Raw genomic sequence first — 22,312 nt, 5'->3', positions numbered from 1 at the left:
AAGGTGTTACACCCTAAAATGTTCATGGTATCAGTGTTTCAATAGTGTAGTTTTTCTTATTATGTATTGCTTAGGTTGTTTTGTTTCAAATTTCAAATTTGCATTTATTTTAAAGCATTTTCAGTCATTTTGTAAATTCCATGTTTTTTGTAATAAGGTGAATTATGTTGCACATGGCGTCAAATATTAATTCATGGTCGCTATGGTGTAGAGAATGTTGTCCGCTGGGCGTGGGTTCGATCAATACTCTGGGAGAGTTCTCATTATCTTCTCCATGGACAACAAGTACTGGTGTACCAAGTAGTAGTAGTAGTAGTAGTAGTGGTGGTGGTTGTGGTGGTGGTGGTGGTAGTAGTAGAAGTAGTAGTAGTAGTAGTAGTAGAAGTAGTAGTAGTAGTAGTAGTAGTAGTAGTAGTAGTAGTAGTAGTAGTAGTAGTAGTAGTAGTAGTAGTTGTTGTTGATGTTGTCCTTGTTGTAGTAGTAGATAATTAATTAATTAGTAGTAGTTGTAGTAGTAAGAGTTGTAATGGTTGTGTTTGTATTTGTATTGAATTCTGATAATACAACACAATGATGCTGCTGCTAACGATGATGATGATGAATATGATAATGCTGCTGATGATTATGATGATGATTATATGAAGGGACTTCGGTATTGTAAAATTTGTGTGGTTCAAACACAAAACCTGTTGGATAATAAAACAAACTTCTCATTTTATGACAAAAGAGCTAGATTGTGGAGTAAAAAATAAGTATAAAATCCCTAATAGGAAAGCTACCATTAAAGGACCATGTGGGCTTCATCAAAAGCAATGCATGAAACAGTTATATCTCTTTCAAATGCACTCAATATTGCTGTTCCAATTGATATGCTCAGAAATGCTTCTGGATGGGCATACACCAATAAGTACTTTCCTTCAGTTATTTCTTCTAAAGACACATTAACAACACTGTCGCCCTTAGCAGGAATTCCGGACGCCCCCCCCCTAAGATGTTCCCTCCCCAGACATTTCCCCCATTTTAGTTTTAGTGCTTATATTACCTCCCCCCCACCCCACAATTAATTTATAATGGTTTGGTTGAAGTATAATCTTGATTTGTTATCAAAATGATTATTTTGCTTATGTAATCTTATGTAATTAACTTTTTATATGAAGCAGCTTGTTTGTTGTTTTCTTTGGATTAATCATTCATTATTTTTGTTAAACTGTTTAAGGAGTGCATGTAAATCATTAGTAAGACGTGCATGTTGGTGTACTAGAGGAATACTAGAGGAATACATGGGATATTCTCAAAATCTTACACATGTTGTTTTTAATATAATTAAATAGGATCAATTGATGAATTATTTCAGTTTGAGTCAACTTGGGTTGTGGAACTATAGTTATTTGTTGTTTTTTAATCCAATTAAATAGGTTACTATGAAACTGTCAAAGAAAATATGCACTCATACGCATATAATCCAAGTATTTGATGTCACTGATATTTTTAAATTTACTAGTAGCTAATTAAAACAGAATTGGACTTTCCTTGCAAAGTTTTTCATTATTAATACTATAATAATATAATAAGCTAATGTAATCAAAACATTTTGATATTTAAATAAGTTAACTCAATGATATTAATAATATTTAAATTTGCCCCAAAAAACTAGGGCAGGTAGATAGGAACGATTTTTTTTGGGAAAACCAACAGTGTTGTCAGTGTAAAATATTTGTAAAGCTTCTTCAATTTCAGTTTAACATTTTATGACCTGCAACATATTCTATGCTACTTTATTTTACTATGGTAAGTCATTAAAGTGTTATTTATTTTCCAACTATATAATGTGCTAATCTCATATAATGAATTACTACCCCATTTAAAGATGACACCTAATCTAAATTCATTAATACAATAGTTATAATTGTTTTATTGTAACATGCTATTCCACTAAAAATGACCATCATAGAACATCAATGCTGTGCTTTTACTAAATTTTTCATTAATCTCAATTATTTAAAGAAAAAATCTATCAGGCACTTATCAAAAAATATATAATTAGGGTGTCAAAATTTAACAAACTGAACAAGTCAATTTGAACTTCTCTTGCAATGCAAATGGAGCCACTTGAAATATCAAATTGTTCCCATACTAGTCGGCAATATAGCTATGACATTGTGTCTATTCAAAACATGCATCAGACACACCTTCTGAAACTTTTTAAGCGGTTTTGAAAACGCTATTTCATTGCAAACTTTCGTAAATAAAGGATACATGTTGTTATACAACCGAAAGTGAAAGTACAGTTTTAAAAAAATAAAGAGCGAAATTGTTGAAAACTAACGAAAATTTTAATTGATACTAACATAAGACCGTTAGACTGAACAAAATAATACTTAACTTTTAAATCATAACATGAATGTTTACTTATAAAGCAAATTCTTCATTCATCCGCGGACTTCTTTGTGTCGTAGTCATAAATGCCTCCAAATGGAGGTGTGTGATGCGTCTAAGTATAGAGGTGACAATAAAGTAGTGACGTCACCATCTATGTATAGAATGATCTATCGGGTACAATTTTCATTGAACGGAAGTTACGTGGTTATGTGTTGTGTAGGTGATTTAGAGTTGATTGAAATCAGACATATTTACTGTAAGGTTTTTGCGAGTCAAGGCGTATTAGAGCTGTTAAAAGGACACATATATATTGGCATGTATGTACTATAGTGTTATTACAATAATTGTGTCTTATAATTCAACTTAAATGAAAAAGATAATATGATTTTAAACTGCTTTATACAAGTTTTTATTTCGTACAGTATATACAGTATATACTGACGGTGCATGTCTTAACACGCATGCATTAAAACGTTTATGCTTCATTATTATTTTTAAACTAAACTGCCATATTTGATGCAATGTACACTTATTTATGACTCTTGATTACTGCAAAATGCAAAAAAATAGTTTTATTGTAGACCTATTATATTTATATACATGCAATTAAGCGTTTAATTGTTTTTAATATTTCGGATTCTTATTAGGCAAGTGTTTTGCACTCGAAATTTTATATTAAGCACTGTTTGAAATATTTAGAGACTCCGTGCTTAAAGTAAAATTGCTTCTCTTTTTTGTAAGCCAATATTGGAATTATGTATACAGTAACAAATGACGCAAAACAACATGTTTTGAACATGCGAATTAAGCTGTTTTAGCATGGGTTTAAACTGATCTGTTTGAGTAGTCATGATACTACGCCGACACTTAAACGTTTTAAATTTGTAAAGCAGGTATAATTTTACTCGCTTAAATCGATTTTGTGTGGAAAGAATTTCGTTTACCTATGTAAGGTCGGTGTTGAAATCAATATGGTTAATATTAGGAATGATTTGAAAGAATTAATAGACGCACGTGATCGGTTATCTTTCGCCCAATTGTAGATTTATAACAGTGTTATCAAAGGATGTACTTACGACGGGTAATAAACCGAACAAACAGGATAATATACACGTGAGAACCATATACAGAATTGAATTTACGTCTAAACTATTCGATCATGAATATTGTACAATTCAAACATAGACTCAATGCGCACTTATACAATGACATCAAGTGAACTTCGATAATTGAAACATAACGATTAAATGACAATGTTTATACGCGCATACTGTGTTTTTCCATATGCACATGTCTGGTATTACATGTATGCTATCATAAGTGTTTCGTCGTTATTGTCAAGATTGACATACTGAAATATACTGATAGCGACACGCTTATTCAATTTATTGGATAAGTTGACACCGAACAAACGCTGTACTGGATTAGTATTATGTAAGGTTGTAACATTTTACATGAACAAAACACGTGTATATGTTAATGTTTTATATTTATAATGCCTCTCATCCAAATTAAGATTAAAATCACATTTATACATATCAACATAAAAAAAAAAATCATGAATTTTGAAACAAATTACTTAAATTTAATTATAAATACAACTGCAAAAAAATTCCGATTAATTAAATATCATTTTCATGAAATAGCACACCCACACACTCACACAACTCATTTACACACGACTTTGTTTTGTTTTTAAACAAGATTGATTATTTGGACGGAGGCAGTGGGTGTTGGATAGATATTATATCATTCTCGGTCAGTTTACACATTTCTAAGCAGACTTAGCGTATGTGTTGGTTTTAAACAAATTACATGCATTAACAATGTAGATCTTTTTTTTATATTATCTTAGAGCGAATATATAAAGGGTTAGCGTTTCGTGTCAATATATTTACTTGGTCATTGTTTTGGCAAACATATAATTTATTTGTGACTTCAGTTTAATTCAAACAGCAATGCTCTGATGTTCATGTTAATTGTAACATGTATGTACCATGATCTATCATCAATAATGGGCTAAGTGTCAGGTCATGCATGCCTGTAAACCGGTTTAAACCCAAGTGCTTTACATGGACAGTTCCAAGACGGTGATCCCAGTTTTGATCGCATTGTTGTTGTTTTTTATTGTTGTGTTGTTTTGTGTTGAATTATGTTGTTTGGCAATTGGCCACTTGCTTTACATTAATATAGTTAATTGAAATTCCAGTTGTCCTAGCAGTAAAGCGCTCATATCATCCACTACATTTGGTCTATTATGTATGGCAAATGACCAATTGCCAAAAGTCACAACACAGCACAACACGAAACAACACATACCATTGAATACAGCTGGGGTCACCACATTGGAACGGTCTATGCGAGGCATTGTTTTTAAACCTGTTTGAAGGATCCCAATCTCACACTTGGCCTGGCAAAAGTGTAAATACATTGCGGAAAACACACATAGGTGAAACGTCAGCGGCTCCAACAGCACGACATTGTCATCATCAACCGCGCCTGGTCCTTTATTTACGGCAAGTGAACAATTTCCGAACAGTACAGCACAGCACAAACAACACACTTAACACATGGCGTTGAATGAAGCTGGGGTCACCGTGTAAATAATTATGTTGCATGACGCTCGGGTGACCGCCATAGAATGCCTAGTGTGTTATCAACACATACAGCTCGCTGTACTTGGTACTAACGTTTTCTGTCCATATATTTATATCAACCGGACTACTGATTCTATCCAAACGCGCGATTAAGTTTCTAAATCGTTATCTGGCTGCTAAATCGGTTTGTTACGAACACATATCTAATTTGTGCCTGCAGTACAAACTTGATAAAAATAACACTGTAAAACAGAAATAAATTATTACTCCAATATTTTTATGGTGTGCTGCCAAATTTGCTATTTACTTTGCTTTATTTGTTTATTTTCAACGTGGAGAAACAATTTTAAATAAAAAAGAATAAACAAGTCTGACGAGTCAAACACTTTTCGGACAGAACCTGACTATTCCTGCAAGTAATCCGTTTGTGTTTTACTGTTTAAATCTTGTTGATTAATAGAGGAAACATGGTTGCAGAGCTCCAGATAAGGATTTAGTCGAAAGGGTATTTTACCCCATGATATTATTGTTAAAGCGTATTTTACTCTTTTTGTGTCAGCCATAAAGTATACTTAGGAATATTGAGGGGTATTTTCTATTTACACAGATAACTGATATATTACATGGCGTGTTTAATCTTGAAATATTATTATTGGTTATTAAAATAAATAAATGCAAAGGAAAGAAAATGTTGATATGAACAGACTTTCTTAAAAATACTTTAATCGATTAAAAATATGTACCAAGTTTTGTATTGCGTAATGTTAAGAACCTTGTTGATTTTTAATGCGTTTTTTTATTAATTTTTCAATGCGTAAATACGCAGATACGCATCTTACCTGTAGCTCTGCATGGTTGGTGCCGGGATGGAGAAAGTTTATCGTTTTCGTGCCGAACAGGATAAACTGTTTCCTTCCTGACACCTGATATGTATTCTATTTATCCTGTTTCTCTCCCAAATTATATTTTAAAGCACTTTCATTGATATATCATCATGCAATTATTTGTTTCGTTAGGTGTATTGGACCGAATTACTTAAATTCAAATATACATACTAGCCGAAAAATAGACCGTCTCGTTCAATCACTTTAATGAAAAAACTTGTGCGAAATGTTACAAATAAACCCTCATAGTTATTTACACGCGTCCGTGTTAAACTGAATCGATTTTTGGAAAGTGTCAGTAAAGCATTCATGTAGGTATTATGCATTCTCAGTGAAGTTTTCAGTTCACAAAATTCAAAGTGGACGCCTACAAACGGAAAATGAACGCAATAATGTAGTGATTATGTGTTTAGAATTGTGTGCATTAATTACATTTTAAACCACAAGTACATTAAATATAAGCATTGGATAGCATCATATAACGGTAGATGTTTTTCTTATTTCTCATGTACAAGAATGTGGGTGGAGAATGTCGTGGGCTTATTCATGGTTAGGGCATTTATTAATTCATTGTGTTTCGAACCCGTAGTTCGATTTATTTGACATTCTACTGATATTGATTTTGAAGTGTTAATGTTTTGATGAACAAACCATTTCTTTGCGACTTAGCCATTCTTAGCATTAACCGTTCCAAGACGGTGACCCAATCTTTATTCAATGCCTTTCGTTATGTGCGTAGTTTCGTGCTGTTCTGTTCGGCAATTGGTCATTTGTCGTAAATAATGGACCAGGCGCGGTTTATGATGGGAATTCTGTGCAGCTGAGAAAGCTGAAGTTTCACCTTAGTATGCTTTAATAAGATAAATTTTATCCACGAAAATATAACCTGCTTCCATCAACGATCACGACTCGATACTATTGTATTGTTTTGAAAGGATGGTGCTGATGTGATACCGTGTCATTTACGGATAACTTACTCTTCTTCGTCGGTAAATTGGATTATACTATCGTTTACGGAGAGGAAATATGCGTTAGTAGACACTAAAGATGTACCTTAATTTAGATGGGCATGTGGGAATACACTACTAGCATAATAAGAGTGGCCACTTTCTGTTGACTGGCGATAGAAAAATGAATCTTGTTACCCCATTATAAGGTCAATGTTTGGAACAAAAGCAGGATAAAATTAGTTTGTCCTTGTCGGGAAAATAGTTTTCAGGTTACCACTAGCGCTCAGATTGTGTGTTATGATATTTGAGCACGTGTATCGCCGTTTGACCACCCGAAATAACTTGCGATAAATATTTTATTTTTATTTTAGGTTTAAAAAGTTATATCCGCTCTTGTGATGGGTGTCGTGTGTTCGAGTTTCCAAAGGGTAAGTTTGCGTAAGTTTAATAATTTCGTAATCATATCTTGGCAATTTGTGTGGCTATATGTGAGGTTTGGGATCCTTTTTAACCAGTTAAAACACTTTTATCGCACTGTATGTTTAATAGTGTGATGTTTTGTGTTACGTTGCAGCGTTAATGAATTTATAATGTTTCCGGAGTTTTTTAAGTATATTTATAAGAAAAAATCTACAAATGTGTTTCTGGAGTTTCGATTTTCTTCATCTTAAATACACGACTACGCACGTGTGATATATATGAGCAAGTGCTACTAGTAGTAGTTGTAGTAGTAGTAGAAGTAGTAGTAGTAGTAGTAGTAGTTGTAGTAGTAGTAGTAGAAGTAGTAGTAGTAGTAGTAGTAGTAGTATCAGTAGCAGTAGCAGTAGTAGTAGTAGTAATAGTAGTACCTTATGGAGAATGTGTTGGCACATAAACGACAGATTAACCTGCTCCTTCTATTGAAATTTTAAGTTTTAATGATTAAAACCTTCAGTACATCAAAAATCGGTGCCAAATTTTGACAATTTGAGAAAATAATATAAACAAAATACTGCTTGCTCCGTGAATGTGTTAAGTTATTTCGTTGATAATAATTGAAATTGAGTAATAATTTAACAGTTGTTAAATGCGTATCACTCCTTCAAAATAGATTATTAGAAAATAAAGGGTGTTTTATACGTTTCTTTTACATCCATTTAAACATGTAAATGTTAAAAAAAGGTCCGATTCACCTTGCGTTCTGTATAATGATGTACATGTAATACAATTTTGTGTACATGTCAAATTTTGGCAAAGAGGTTTATTAAATGACGTAACACAACATTAATTTATTTTACAGAATCAGCATTATGCCGTATATGACTGTTTAAGGAAGTTAAAAGTTGTTCAATAAAGCTATTTGGAAATAAACGCAACTTGCCGGTTCGTTTATATCCGTCAAAATAAAATTGTGAACCTCACAAAATCACGTGATCCTAGAGGTGGGCCTGTATTATCATTCGTTGGTGGTTTATGTAATGTACTCGGAAAAAATATATATGTATTTAAATATTCAATATATACTTAATAAAATCCTCCCGTTTAAAGAATGTTGCCGACCCTTAACTTTTTTAGCAAACAAAAGAGAATAAACATAGGGCCGCGTATTTTCGGCTTCTTGTAGATATTTTCGTAGACATTCCAAAGTATCCACATCTTGGTATACCTTTATTGTAAAAGTGAATACATAGGTCACCGAATTTGTATCGTGTAACTTAATGTAATAGTTAAGTCTTAGATGTGCATTTCTTGTTTACATCAGTTTATGTCTGTTTTAGCTCACCTGTCACTTAGTTACAAGGTGAGCTTTTATGATCGCCTTTTGTCCGTAGTCCGTCCGTCCGTAAACTTTTGACTTTAACGACATCTCCTTCTAAACCACTGGGCCAATTTTGCAGTAATGTTCCTGGCATGAAGCTCTTTCGAAGTTGTTCAAAGAATTGCAGTTCATGCACAACTCTAGTCACCATGGCAGCCGAAAGAAAAAAATGCAATATTCTTCTCTGAAACCGAAAGGCCTAGAGCTTAGATTTTTGGCATGAAAGATAGTTAAGTGGACCTTTACCAAAATTGTCCAATTTCTGCCCCTGGGGTCAAAACCAACCCCGCCCTGGGAACAAATGTGTTTTCCTTATATGTATATAGTGAAAACTTATAAAATCGTCTCCGAACCGTTGAGCTTAGATATTTGGCATGAAACATAGTCGCGTGGACCTTTACTAAGATTGTTCAAATCATGCACCTGGGGTCAAAACTAGCCCCGCCCTAGGGTCAAATGTGTTTTCCTTATATGTATATAGTGAAAACTTCAATATAATCTTTCTTCTCCGAAACTGTAAGGCCTAGAGCTTACATGTTTGACATAAAACATTGTCTGGGAGACCTCTACCCCCCATGGGACAAATGTGTGTTCCTTATATGTACAAAATAAACACTTCAAAAATCTTCTTCTCTGAACCTCCAAGGCCTAGAGTTTACATATTTGACATGAAGCATCATCTAGTTTAGCTCTACCAAGGTTGTTGAAATTATGCCCCTGGGGTCAAAATAAGCCCCACCCTCGGGGCAAATGTGTTTTCCTTATGTGTATAAGATGAAAACTTCAAAAATAGTCTTCTCAGAAACCGCAAGGCCTAGAGCTTAGATATTTGGCATGAAAAATCGTTTAGTATACCTTTACCAAGATTGTTTAAATTATGTCTCTGGGGTCAAAACTAGCCCCGCCCTGGGGCCAAATGTGTTTTTCCTATATTATACAACTTTAAAAATAATATTATTATTATTTTCTTAAAACACAGGGCCTAGAGATTATAAATTTGGCATGATATTTCGATTAGTGGTCCTCTACAAAGATTGTTCAAATTATAGACCTTGATCCAAAATTAGCCCTTCCCTGGGGCCCAATGGATTTTCCCTACATGTGTATAGTTAGAACTTCAAAAATCTTCTTCTCTAAAATCACAAGGCCTATGGCTTAAATATTTGGGATGAAACATCGTCTAGTGAGCCTCTACAAAGACTGTTCAAATTACGGACCTGGGGCCTAATTTAGCTCCACCTGGGGCCCAATGGGTTATCCCTATATGTGTATATATATGTGTGTAGTAAAAACTTTAACAACCTTCTTGTCTTCAACAACGAGGGATAAAGCTTAGATAATTGGCTTGAAGCATCGTCTAGTTGGCCTCTACAAAGATTGTTCAAATTATCGACCTGGGGTCAAAATTGCCCGTCCCTGGGGGTTATGTGTTTTCTGTATATGCATATCATAAGAACTTCAAAAATCTCTAAAACTGCAAGGCCTAGAGCTTATATATTAGACATAAAACATCATATTGTGGGTCTCTTCTAAGATTGCTCAAATTATTGCAATGTGGTCATAATTTGGCCCACCCAGGTGGCTATTCCTATTTTTATATAGTTAAAACTTTTCATACATCTACTTCTCTGACACTGGAAGGCCTTAAGCTTAGATTATTTGGTATGGAACATTAATTGTTGAATCTGTAAAATAGATTGTTAAAATAAGTGCCCTAAGTGGTGAAAATTAGCACCGGCTTGGGGCTATTGTGTTTTCCTTTATTTTGGCCCTGCATGGCTTACGTTATACTGTCAATCACTCAAATAGTCGAGCGCGCTGTCCTCTGACAGCTCTTGTTATGATTGGGATCGCTAACTGCTACAGATCGATGCATTGTAGTGAATTAAAAGCAGACTGCTTTTGTATTTCATGGCCCAAATGAACTCCAAAGATACTATTACGTGGTATTCTGTGTATTGTACCACATGAGGCTAACAAAACACCGATTGGGTATATCAAACAAATTGAGTGTTGACCAATACACATTGATGTTTCACATAACTTTACTTTCGTTTTTGACTGCTTTTCAGAAAATAATTTGTATTTTATTAAAGATCTGCCAAGAATTTCAAATTATGTTGGTGTTATTTTGCCCAGACCTGCTGGGCTAATGTCTTAATATGTATATAGTTAAAATCTTCTCCAAAACCACAATGCATAGATATTTGGCCCAAAACATCTTCTAGAGGATCTCACTCAATATTGTTCAATTTATTTTTCTACGTTCAAAATTAGCTCCGCCTTGGGGAGGCAAATTAGTTTAATTTATGTGTTTATAGTAAAAATTTAAAATGTCTGCCAAGTTAGACTTTAACTAAGGATTGAAGATTGCAGGGTTAGTCAGATGAGCGACCCAGGACCCTTTGGGGCCTCTTGTGTAAGATTATCTCAAAAGTTATAAAAGAAAACTGGAAAACCGGTGATTTGGCTATGAATATCAATGGTTTACAATTATTATTTTTTTCACTGCGTGTGGAGCAGGTCGGCACAGAGAACGACATGCAGAAGGAGGACAAACAGTTCCAACGGAATGTTTACCCCAAGTAAGTATTGTTGATAACTGCTGGATTAGATTAACCAACTATTAAACCTAAAACCCAGCGCATGATGACTTGAATTTGCGTATATTCGAGCACGTTATTTACACTGAACATAAACGGTTGTTACTTTTTACTTTACGCAGTCAAATTAACAGTTTGTAGAGTTATCACATATGTCAATAAGCATTTATTTATGTTAAAAGACAAATGATGGTCTGTTTTTGGGCTGTTTTCCCACGTCTGTTTTTGGGTCTTAATACTCAATTGTTTTTACTAAGGAACAGACTGTGTAAAGAACTTAAGAATTACAAATATTGTTAAAACAAAATTGATGCAAATTAGCGAGCGCGGGCGCAAACATAAATCTTATGTCATGCTGACAACAAATATTAGCAGATTATACTAAATCATTATTTGTATGATGATGTATTCATGTAAGTTTAATTTTAATGAAAGTTAGTGTTCCCCCAACATTTGAACTCAACAAAATTATATGTAAACGAATTTGTTGTTTTTCATAAAACAACAACATTTCAAACAGACGATTATCTATACGTTTACAGTAACAACATTATATTTTAATGTTGTTGTTTATATACATGCAATCATCACATTAACGCCTTTGTTAAACGTTTTGTTGACTGGTCTAGTTGTAATTGGCAATGATTTTGTATTTCTCAGTTGGACTGTCCTTCTGAGCGGGGTTCTGTTTTCTTCATCAGCAAAACAATGGTTGGTAGGGATTAAATTATTTTCGATGTATTGTTGCTATCCATACTTTACAAAGTGACAAGTTTCTTAAGTAAAGAACACAGTTGTATAATACAGCAATCTGGTATAATGCATTTGTGTGTTTGTCTTCCATTTTTTTCGCTGAAGATCTATTGCATTGTAAATTAAATATTTGACATAAAAGAAGTATGAACATGTGATGTACAATAAGTGGTTGCAGTTAATTCACTTTTTGGGGGGGTTTGTCCAGTTATAAAACATCAGTTGTGCTTTTCATTGAAAAATAAATGGCACAACATTCGCTCAAATATAACTACCGTGTTTACGCTCCATTTTTGATCTGTTTTCAGAATTTAGTTCCTGTAACTATATTCCCGAAGTCACTTGTTCAGATTCATCTTTCATTTAATCATAGCACTTCCTGCACTTATCTTGAAATCTAATTGTACTTCTAAAAAGTTAATTGGATTTCCATAGAATTTTCTGCCATAACAAAAGTTTCTTCTGTATTTATTTGAATATAGGGATAATACACGTATTCGAGGGCATGATAATCTGCTAAGCATGAGAGCAAGAACGGATATTTGAGAGTGCCCGCCGATGATCATGTGCGAGAAATGTGTATTTTCGCTATTATTGCATAAACCAACTAAACATACCAAAATAAAAATAATATAATTTTTCAAATTTATAGATTTGAAAAATAGCCCATGGCCTGAACGGTCATCCCTTGTTTATGCAGCGTTGCTATATTTGTAGAACATGGCAGACCGATTATGGATATGAAAAAACAGGGCTTGAATGGCACGTGACTTGACTTTGACTTATTCTTGTAGACTTTCAGTGGAGCATAGGGCCGCAACAAGACCTTGCCAATGCACTCTGTTCTGGGCCGTTCTCCTCAGCTGAGTCCACGTCATTCCGGCGTACTTCTTTTTGCTCTTGACAGAGCTACAAAATGTACACCACGACAGCTTGGGCCGTCCCCCTTTCCTTTTTCCTTGTGGGTTCCAGTCAAGTGCTTGCCTCGTGACGTTGTCGGCTGGTTTGTGCAGTGTGTGACTTATCCAGACCCATTTCCTTTTCTTGATGTCCTGACTGATTGGATTTTGGTTGGTTCTCTTCCTTAGGTATGTGTTGGAGATCTTCTCAGGCAACCTGATGTTAAGGATGTGGCGCAAGCACTTGTTGGCAAAAGTCTGTACCTTGTTGGTGATGGTGTTGGTTACTCTCCATGTTTCGGATCCATAGAGGAGGACTTCTTTCGCATTAGTGTTGAAGATGCGAACTTTGTTGCGCTGGGATAAGGCTTTGGAGTTCCAGATAAGATGCAGGGTGTTCAACGCTTCTTTTACCTTGTTAATTCCCTACAGGTATGACCGGAGGGGACTAAAGGGTTGCCGTCCGTCCGTCTGTCCGTCCGTCCGTCTGATAAAAATGGAACCTGCGATGAATCTTAAAGTACTCAGAATGTTTTAATGGAATTAAAATATAGATATATGGCATGATGGAAATTATGCACGTAATTTTCACTTTTCTATATAGCGTAAAATGTGGCTGCTATGGCAACACATACACTAAAAAATAGGAAAATTAATCCTACGATAACTCTAAAAGCATTATAACAATCATGAAATAAGATAAATTAGGATTATTTTTCCTACAGCATCAAATCTGGTTGCTATGGAAACACATTTTTCTATGGCAACAAATATGAACTTGCTATTGTAGCAAATGGACTTAAACTTTTACATTGATTATAAAACTTTAATTGCTTAAGAATTGTCTCAATACTTGGACAGTCACAATACTTGGACATAATGTTCTTTAGTAAGGCCTTCAAGTTGACCATACTAAAGTTGACCTTGACACAATGCTGTTTTATTATCAAAGTTAGTAACCAACATTGTGGGTGTGGCAGCCCTATATATTTTCAATGTTGCTCACCAACGGCACCAAATTTTACTGCTTCCAAAGAAAAGAAAAATCTACAGCATAATAAAAATGATGAAAATTTATGTGAAAGTTTTATATTATACATAATAACTTGCTTGTTACCACACTTGATTATAAAGACATTCACTGCATACCAACATATTATTTTTGTTTATTTTTTTAATAAATTTTATACAACTTCGCAACTTCGACCTGGTCGCAAAGACGCCTGTTATACCCGATAGCCAACCATACTTCTCGGTCCCAATTCATGTTCCCAATTTGTGTAATTACAATTAATGAATGCTGAAATCACTAATTATAAGTTGAATTTTACTCACTGTTAAAATAAGTAACAACCATCTTTTGGTTTTTCATGTTGAATAAATCGGTTAGCTTGCTTCTACATACATAAGGGGTTTCATTTCAATTCTGATTTTCTCCTTCCCCACAAAGAGGGAAGTGTTTAATTTACAGCTAGTAAGGTGTGTAAACAATCATTAAATCAAATAATAAAAATAACCTAACTTCTTACAAATTACTTTCAAATTGCACTTCATATTGAACTTGAGTCTTAAAGACTGTACTAAGACTCCAACAATAGCACAATATCCAAATTTTAAAGACCAAAGCCCCTTTCCAATGTCGCTGACAAAATTTATGTTTTTTTAACCGGTAGGGGACTTATGTATTGCTTGCAATACTTTCATTATCTTGTTAATCCTGCTCTAAACGCCGTCGTTTGCGCGGCCATCAATGTTGACCACGCTTCCTAAGTAGACAAAATGGTCAGTTTCCACTAGGTCTTCTCTCTGTAGCTGTAGTGGCTGATGTAGTCGGTTGTCCACACGCATCACCCTTGTCTCCTTGGTGTTGATTTTGAACGGCACGTGAATCGCCTTGTAAATACACAATTTCTCCTGTTCAAGCTCTCTTTTCGCTACGTTTCTGCATCCCGTCCGAGGGCATTATACACAGAGTTTATGCAAGGATACTTAATACAATTCATAAGACAATGCATGTATGGAAGCATATTTCACCAACAAAAAAAATGTTTCATTTACTGCATTGGACAAAGAATGTGATTTTACTTTGAATTTTCAGAAAAAGAAATGACAAGCACAAAGAGAAAAAAGTCATACAGTTTGATTTCGACATGAGGAAAGATGTCCCTGAAAATGTAGCAGCGGAAATGGTACTTCAAACTTGTATCATTGCAGTAGTAGCAGGCTTTCTACTGGTCCCTACTTTCCTTACTTTTTTTCTTAACCTTACTTTCCCTTCTTTTTTCAAAAATAGCCCTATTATCCCTACTTTTTCATTTTGCAAGTAAAATAAATAAAATGTTAAATGAAGGCTTACATGATTCTTCTTTAGATATTTTGCAGAATTTCCATTTGTTATGAATCTTTCGTAATGAGTACAGTTCAGATGTGTTTGGGGGATCACCTTGTGATGTCCATCCTTGAAAGCACGATGGTTCCTTGGCTAGTCAGTACAGACATACTGGTCTTTAGGTAAGATAATATCTTTTTACACTGTGAAAATACATGTAAGTTCTATTTAATCATACCATATGTGCTTCTTGAAATAGAGGTGACTGATATGCATGCTTCATCTAGACTGTTCACTGCCAAGTTTCTTTTTTTCTCAATGATACTACTAGCTGAGGGAACCCTCAAATGCCATGCTCTGTTTTAAACCTTATGGGTTAAATTCGTAATTGCAGATGTTTCTTTTTTTTAAATATAACTTTTAGTTTATATGTAAAGCTTGCTTTTTCTAATTGTCATATTAATCATAAATCATTTGTATGACCCCACAAAAAGGGAGGGGGTGATTCGCCATTGTTTGTCTGTCCGTCCATCTGGCTGTCCATAGCCCAAAGTTTGTGTCACGCAGAACTCAGAAGTATAACTGCTAAAGCCATCTTTCTGTGAATAGTTGTCAGCATGTGAACTTGTATACCTGACTATTTCGATGCAAGTGTATTAGATATCTATGGAATTATGGCCCCTAATTTAGCAAACAATAGGAATTTTTCTGACAGAGCCAAATTGTGGGAGCCTCTGTGTCCTATGGACACACATCTACTTTAAAATTAATAAATTGATTAGAATTTGATTAACACCTTGGCATTTGTAGTTTGATATAAGACACTGCATTGACCAACTGCTTTAACCAGCCTTGATTTGCTTTGTGTTGCAGCTGTGACATACTAACAACTTAGATCCATACAATGTCCATTTTAGTATTATAACAAGTCAGTTTCACTAACATAAAAATTACTCAAAACCACTCTTAATTATTGTTGCAGGTGCTTAGTGTACTTGTCAATATTATTTCAAATGCATTAAGTGTGGATGATTTAGGGAACTGATTTTTTGTGATAATGACAGAAGATAAATGTTTGTTATCTGAGTAATCCAGTATGTTTCTTATTGAGTTAATTAGCTAACAGGTGATCTTGCTACTTAAATCAAAAATATCAACTTGCGAACAAATATTGTTTACATCAGTCCACTAGAATCTTGAAGCTTATCTGCATGTGCATGCTTATTTAGCTAACTGTCTTTACATGTATTAGATGCATTAGTTCTCCTGCATGCTAGTCAATACTAACCAGCCATAATGCCACATGGAAAAACCAAATTTAACGCTCCTGGCTTGGGAAAACCGACTGTAATGGACTTAAATGTTTGGCCGGTGTATTGAAGCGTGCATATCCTATATTGTGTGGTAGATTGCTTTTTAGGTATATTAAATGCTGAGCTTGTGGGGGTTTTGCATACGTTTTGCATACATGTAACCTTGCAATCAATTATGTTTTCTAACTGCGCATGGTCATGGATACAACACACAATGGTACATGCCAATACTCATGCTTATGTAGTATCTGTTTAGCTCTTACACTTACTAACATGTATGCTAACTAATTTTACTTAACCCTTTACTCCATGTATACTCATTTTAACACATTTGCAAACGGAATAGACCTTAGTCGCTGTTTGCTTATCCAATTATAACAAAAATATCATTATTCACTATTACTATTGCCTGTGGTGAGAAATTGTTTTGTTTTAGTACTAGTGCAAGAATACTTATATATTCATAGTGGGCGAAGTTTGGTACATATTCATGGAGGAAAGGGTTAATACTAAGGGATTTCGTACTTTGCTTTATAAGATTAACAGTGTATGTTTTGAATGTCATGTTCATTATTGTATTCCATTGTGTAAATTGTTGTTAAATGATATATAAAAATTTCAGGTGCCTGTATTTCAAGGATGGGCAGAACAAGGCATTCTCACACTATCAGATGGACTAGGATATGTATCAATTTAACTTTAATTCCAGCTGAAAAATAGTAATAATTTTCTTATTTAGCCCTACTTTTTAACGATAAAAATCCCTACTTTGCCCTACTTTTTGCTAAAATCTTGCCCTACTTTTGCCCTAGTTTTTTGTGGAGAGGCAGTAGAAAGCCTGTAGCAGGCATACCAGGAAAATATATAAGTCAATAATGGGGTCGGCAAGGCAATTAATTATATGCCACTCACACAGTGTAGAGCTCTTGATGCTTCAAATGGTGAACGAAACGTGCGTACTAGAAATGTGATATTTTGCTAATATCTTGAACATGTTCTCAGTTATGAAAATATATATCTTTAAAATTATTTAAACAAACAATCACAGAATGATGAATCATCATGCCAAGTCTGTATAAGAATACGGAGTGACTGTGTTCCCATTTATTCCTGTCTGTGTAAGTCTAATAATGTCACACCATTTATCATTTATACCTTGGTATGCAAAATAGTGATGTCCAAAAAAACATAAGCTTTTAACACAATATGTATTTAAACAATACAACTTAATGTGCGCTGCTGATCCACACATACCAGAGATATTGGCCCTTTAATGTATGCATAATTCATGCTTTTCCTACATGTAATTTAAAGTTTGTTGAGTGAACTACTCCTATATTTCTCAGGTGACTGCATTGAAACTTGAAATATGCCATCGTCATGAAGTGTCTATGCTCAAGACACAATATACATGCAGATTCACACTTGCAAGAGTTAGAGGCCCTTGATCCTCACTTAGACAACACATACTCAGTGTCAAAGTTGTGGCACGGGTATTTTTAGTCAATTTTGTTGCGAAGCTCTAGTTTCAAATTCGGTATGCATGTTTACAACGATATCACAAGGGAAGTCAATTTTACTAGGGCAGTTATTCATAAATTAAATTAAATAATGCCCACTTTATTGATATTGAATTGCATTTTAGGTTAAGTTTTATGACGCATTTCATGCCTCAGAATCTGTGGAAGATATTTGGTGTGTATACATGTTTACCATCACAACGGGGCTTCATTTATCAAGGGTAACATAGTATAACGTTTGTCATTGTTATCTCCCCTTTTAAACATCAGAAGCCTTATGATTTGTTAACAGAGTAACCTTTGGACTCAGTTCGACTTTTTGAATAAGCCAATGCAATATGAGTCCTCTAGTTCCTGCATATGCAAAGTCTATTGGCAGAAATATGGCTCTTGGGCAGCTGAAGTTTCACCTTTGTTTACTTTCACTGCACAGTTTGACTCTAAATGTGGAGCATGCTCACATCTTACGTTGATAATAAATTTTTTAAGTCGCAAGTAAGAATGTTAAATTGCCATAAAGATATTTGACCTGTTATAATAAACAAAAACTCTGACCAAACTGCCGCAATCAAACTATATCTACACAATGTACTGTGCTGCAGGGCGATTATCCCAATTCAGTTTACGATTCTGTAATAGCAATCATTACTGATTTGAAAATACATAATATATTTAGTATAAACCTTTAATTAGCTGATTTGTGAAAATGCAAAATTGTGCACCTTTAAAGGATCATCGCTTTTTGTAACAATGATAATTGTCGGGTTTTAATAATATTGCTAACATGTTTACTTGCTTGTATGTTCTTAAAAACAGATTTCGGAAGACTTAACGGAACTATCTATCAGAATGTCAAAAGTATTGAATGCCATTGGAGTCGTTAAGGACGTTATTATGCATCGAAGAAAGTCATTTATGTTTCGAGAGAGTCTGAATGTGATATCAGACAATCCAACAAGCTGGGAAGTATTTCATTTCGGCAGCCAGACTGAAGGCACCACCACACCCGGCCTGCAATCGGATATTGATGTACTACGTTGTGACATTACTGTGAATGTTATGATCAAGAAAGCCGGGATGGAGAAAATACTGAAGGTGAATTATAACGAACATGTAGCACGATGGTGTGATATTAATGCAGTGATCAACTTTCTCGATTGGAAAGCCGGGATGCTCAACGTACTTATGCTATGGGACGAAAATACAACTCCCCAACAATACCTAGTACAGATATTTAAAGAAAATTGGCCGGCACCGGAGACGTTCCTTTGCGATCCCAGGTTTGTGCGGAAAGCCACAGGTGAAATACTCCTCAGCTCTGAAAGGGTAAAGGATGATCATGAAAATGAACACAAAAATAAATATGGGGAAGTAGGACATTTTACGAAGCAAGGGCCTTCCGTGAGTTATTTACAAGATTGGGATATGGTTTACGCTTTACCGATTAAAAGACAGCTTCAAGAAATACAACACTGGGTAGACAAGAAGCGACCGAGACACTGGCCTTCTAAAAATCTATTGGAGGCTGCACGTGTTACAGCGTGCTTTCTTGTTCCGGTTGGTCATGCTGACAGCAATTACAAACGGGACGAGTGGCGACTTTCAGCAAATCTAATAGAACGAATGCTGATGTTTAGTTTAAATATAACTCAGATTAAATGCTATGTGGTTTTAAAAATGATTAAAAAAACGTTGTTCTCGAAAATTGTCAATGACGGTATCACAAGTTTTCATTGCAAAAATATTTTGTTTTTTACCATTGAGGGAACCTGTTCGTCTTTGTGGAAGGAAAATAACCTTATGTTTCTACTTTTAATGTGTTTGCACGCACTGAGAAAAATGTTGAAAGTTGGAATTTTCCCACATTATATTATTCAAGGGGTTAACTTGTTTGACGGGAAAATAACGTTTAAACAACAACGCCGCCTTTTGCAATATGTTGAATCAATGATAGCAAATAATTTGAAAGACCTAGTCGACATTGAGGTGGACGATTTTGGAGTCCGGTTAAGTAATAGTTGCTTAATGGAGGTTGGGAAGGCTGGTCGATCTCGTCGTTCAGCATTTTGTAAAACTATTATTTTACATCTCGAGTACGGGCGTTGGTCGACTTTACTTATACATTTAAGAGGCTTTTGGCATGAAATGTACGACTCAAATTCAACAATTAATATTGAACAATTCCTAACGAAGATTATGCGCACTTGTATTAAACATTTACATAATGTCAGATTGAAACGAGCCGCGCTAGAATTAATTAAACATTTTTTCGCTCTACATATTTCACTAAATGCATCTCGATGTTTACGATTCTGCAATAAAAATATAAAAAATAGTATACACAAATTTCGATATTGTTTAAACACGGACTTAGCTTCGATGCGATTAAAAGTGGCTTCTGTGTTATACTGCAGTGGGCATTTACGTGCAGCATCTGTCGTGTTAGAGGACGTGGAGAAAAGATACCATAAGTGTGTAAAGGCAATATGTGGAGTAAGAGATCTCGAACATGACAATGATCTAAACTTGTTTGCTCACATGGTGTCAGGTGCTGGTGTCAAAGGATGGGAAGAAGCACCATTTGCATTTTGTGTCAAATTTGTGCCACACGAAGCCTTCTGTGTTCCCTATATACTGCTTTACGAAATGGCTCGTGGCGAGTCCGAAGAGGAGGTGGCGCAGAGAAATTACTATGACAAACGATGGATGAACTGTGCTGAGGTGGATGCTCGCGTGTTCCTCTATTATATGCAGTATCTTACTTATGGAGGACTACGAGAACGGAAAAAACAACTACAAGCAATGGATAAATTGGGAAATTACATATGTAATGGACATAATGGAACACTAACTATTGACATGCATCACAGTGAAACGGCTGGGTCTTTGATGGGCCACTGCTGTGAAATGGAGGGAAACTATAAGACAGCATTATATTTCTACACAACATCGTTGAAGATTATTCCTACAAACAATGCTGCCAATCATCACGTGCGACGGATTCAGGCTCGCAGGCATTACAATTAATCCGTCTTTTGACCTGTATTTAATGGGATGAATACTCGCCATTATATGCTTAGTGGAAGTAATATTGTTAAATAGTTGACTCTATAATATTCAAAATGTCATATTTGAAAAACTGTTGGTGTTTGTGCTATAATTGTGTACAATGTTATAGTTATAGACTATTGCATGTGCTTAATGTAATTGATTTTGTATTGTACGATTCGATTACAATGTCGCAAGTTTACTAAAATTATCAGATCTATTCAATGTTTTGCTGGGTATAACCATATACCTGGACAAAAGAATATCGCGATCACAAACTGAAACAAACACAACTCTATTAAGTTTAAATGCTGACATTACATTTATTAGGAGCTTTGCGACATTTAAAACCATTGAAACGTTAGTAAGTTTTTGTATTTTATGTTCGGATGTTATGTGTTATTGTTTTTTGAACCATTTTATTCAGTATGTTATTTGTTCAGTAATTGTAAACGTACCATTTTGTAATTTTTTATGCAAAACTATTGTTGTTGTTTTTTAATGCCCCCCCCCCCCTTCGAAGAAAAGGGGGTATATTGTTTTATTGTTTTGCACATGTCGGTCGGTCCGTCGGTCGGTCGGTCCGTCCACCAGATGGTTTCCGGATGATAACTCAAGAATGCTTAGCCTAGGATCATGAAACTTCATAGGTACATTGATCATGACTGGCAGATGACCCCTATTGATTTTCAGGTCACTAGGTCAAAGGTCAAGGTCACAATGACTCGAACTAGTAAAATGATTTCCGGATGATAACTCAACAATGCTTATGCCTAGTATCATGAAACTTCAAAGGTACATTGACCATGACTGGCAAATGACCCCTATTGATTTTCAGGTCACTAGGTCAAAGGTCAAGGTCACAGTGACTCGAAACAGTTAAATGGTTTTCGGATGATTACTCAAGAATGCTTACGCCTAGGATCATGAAACTTCATAGGTATATTGATCATGACTGGCAGATGACCCCTATTGATTTTTAGGTCACTAGGTCAAAGGTCGAGGTCACAGTGACTCGAAACAGTAAAATGGTTTCTGGATGATAACTCCAGAATGCTTACGCTTAGGATCATGAACTTCATAGGAACATTGATCATGACTGGCAGATGACCCCTATTGATTTTGAGGTCACTAGGTCAAAGGTCAAGGTCACAGTGACTAGAAAGAGTAAAATGGTTTCCTGATGATAACTCAAGTATAAATTATGCCTAGGATCATGAAACTTCATAGGAACATTGA

At 35.0% G+C, this 22,312-nt stretch overlaps 1 protein-coding gene across 3 annotated transcripts; it reads left to right on the top strand.

Annotated features, from left to right (window-relative positions):
* Positions 1 to 2,575: 2,575 nt before the first annotated feature.
* LOC127879509 (uncharacterized) lies at positions 2,576 to 21,558 on the top strand. 3 transcript variants are annotated; one of them, XM_052426380.1, is made up of 5 exons: positions 2,576 to 2,696; positions 7,182 to 7,238; positions 11,132 to 11,193; positions 14,962 to 15,052; positions 18,842 to 21,558. In XM_052426380.1, the coding sequence occupies exons 2-5, from the start codon at positions 7,209 to 7,211 to the stop codon at positions 21,050 to 21,052; spliced, it is 2,394 nt and encodes a 797-aa protein (XP_052282340.1). In that variant the 5' UTR covers positions 2,576 to 2,696; positions 7,182 to 7,208; the 3' UTR covers positions 21,053 to 21,558. The 3 variants fall into 3 exon arrangements, with proteins under 3 accessions (XP_052282340.1, XP_052282342.1, XP_052282341.1); XM_052426382.1 differs by lacking the exons at positions 2,576 to 2,696; positions 7,182 to 7,238; positions 11,132 to 11,193; positions 14,962 to 15,052 and adding exons at positions 15,253 to 15,374; positions 17,128 to 17,224; XM_052426381.1 differs by lacking the exons at positions 2,576 to 2,696; positions 7,182 to 7,238; positions 11,132 to 11,193; positions 14,962 to 15,052 and adding an exon at positions 15,253 to 15,374 and having other exon boundaries at positions 17,128 to 21,558.
* Positions 21,559 to 22,312: the final 754 nt, after the last annotated feature.

The sequence above is a fragment of the Dreissena polymorpha genome, chromosome 4 (assembly GCF_020536995.1).
Source record: "Dreissena polymorpha isolate Duluth1 chromosome 4, UMN_Dpol_1.0, whole genome shotgun sequence".
In the NCBI taxonomy this organism is placed as follows: Eukaryota; Metazoa; Mollusca; class Bivalvia; order Myida; family Dreissenidae; genus Dreissena; species Dreissena polymorpha.
Note: the sequence above shows the minus strand (reverse complement) of the source record. Positions and strands in the feature narration are given on the sequence as shown.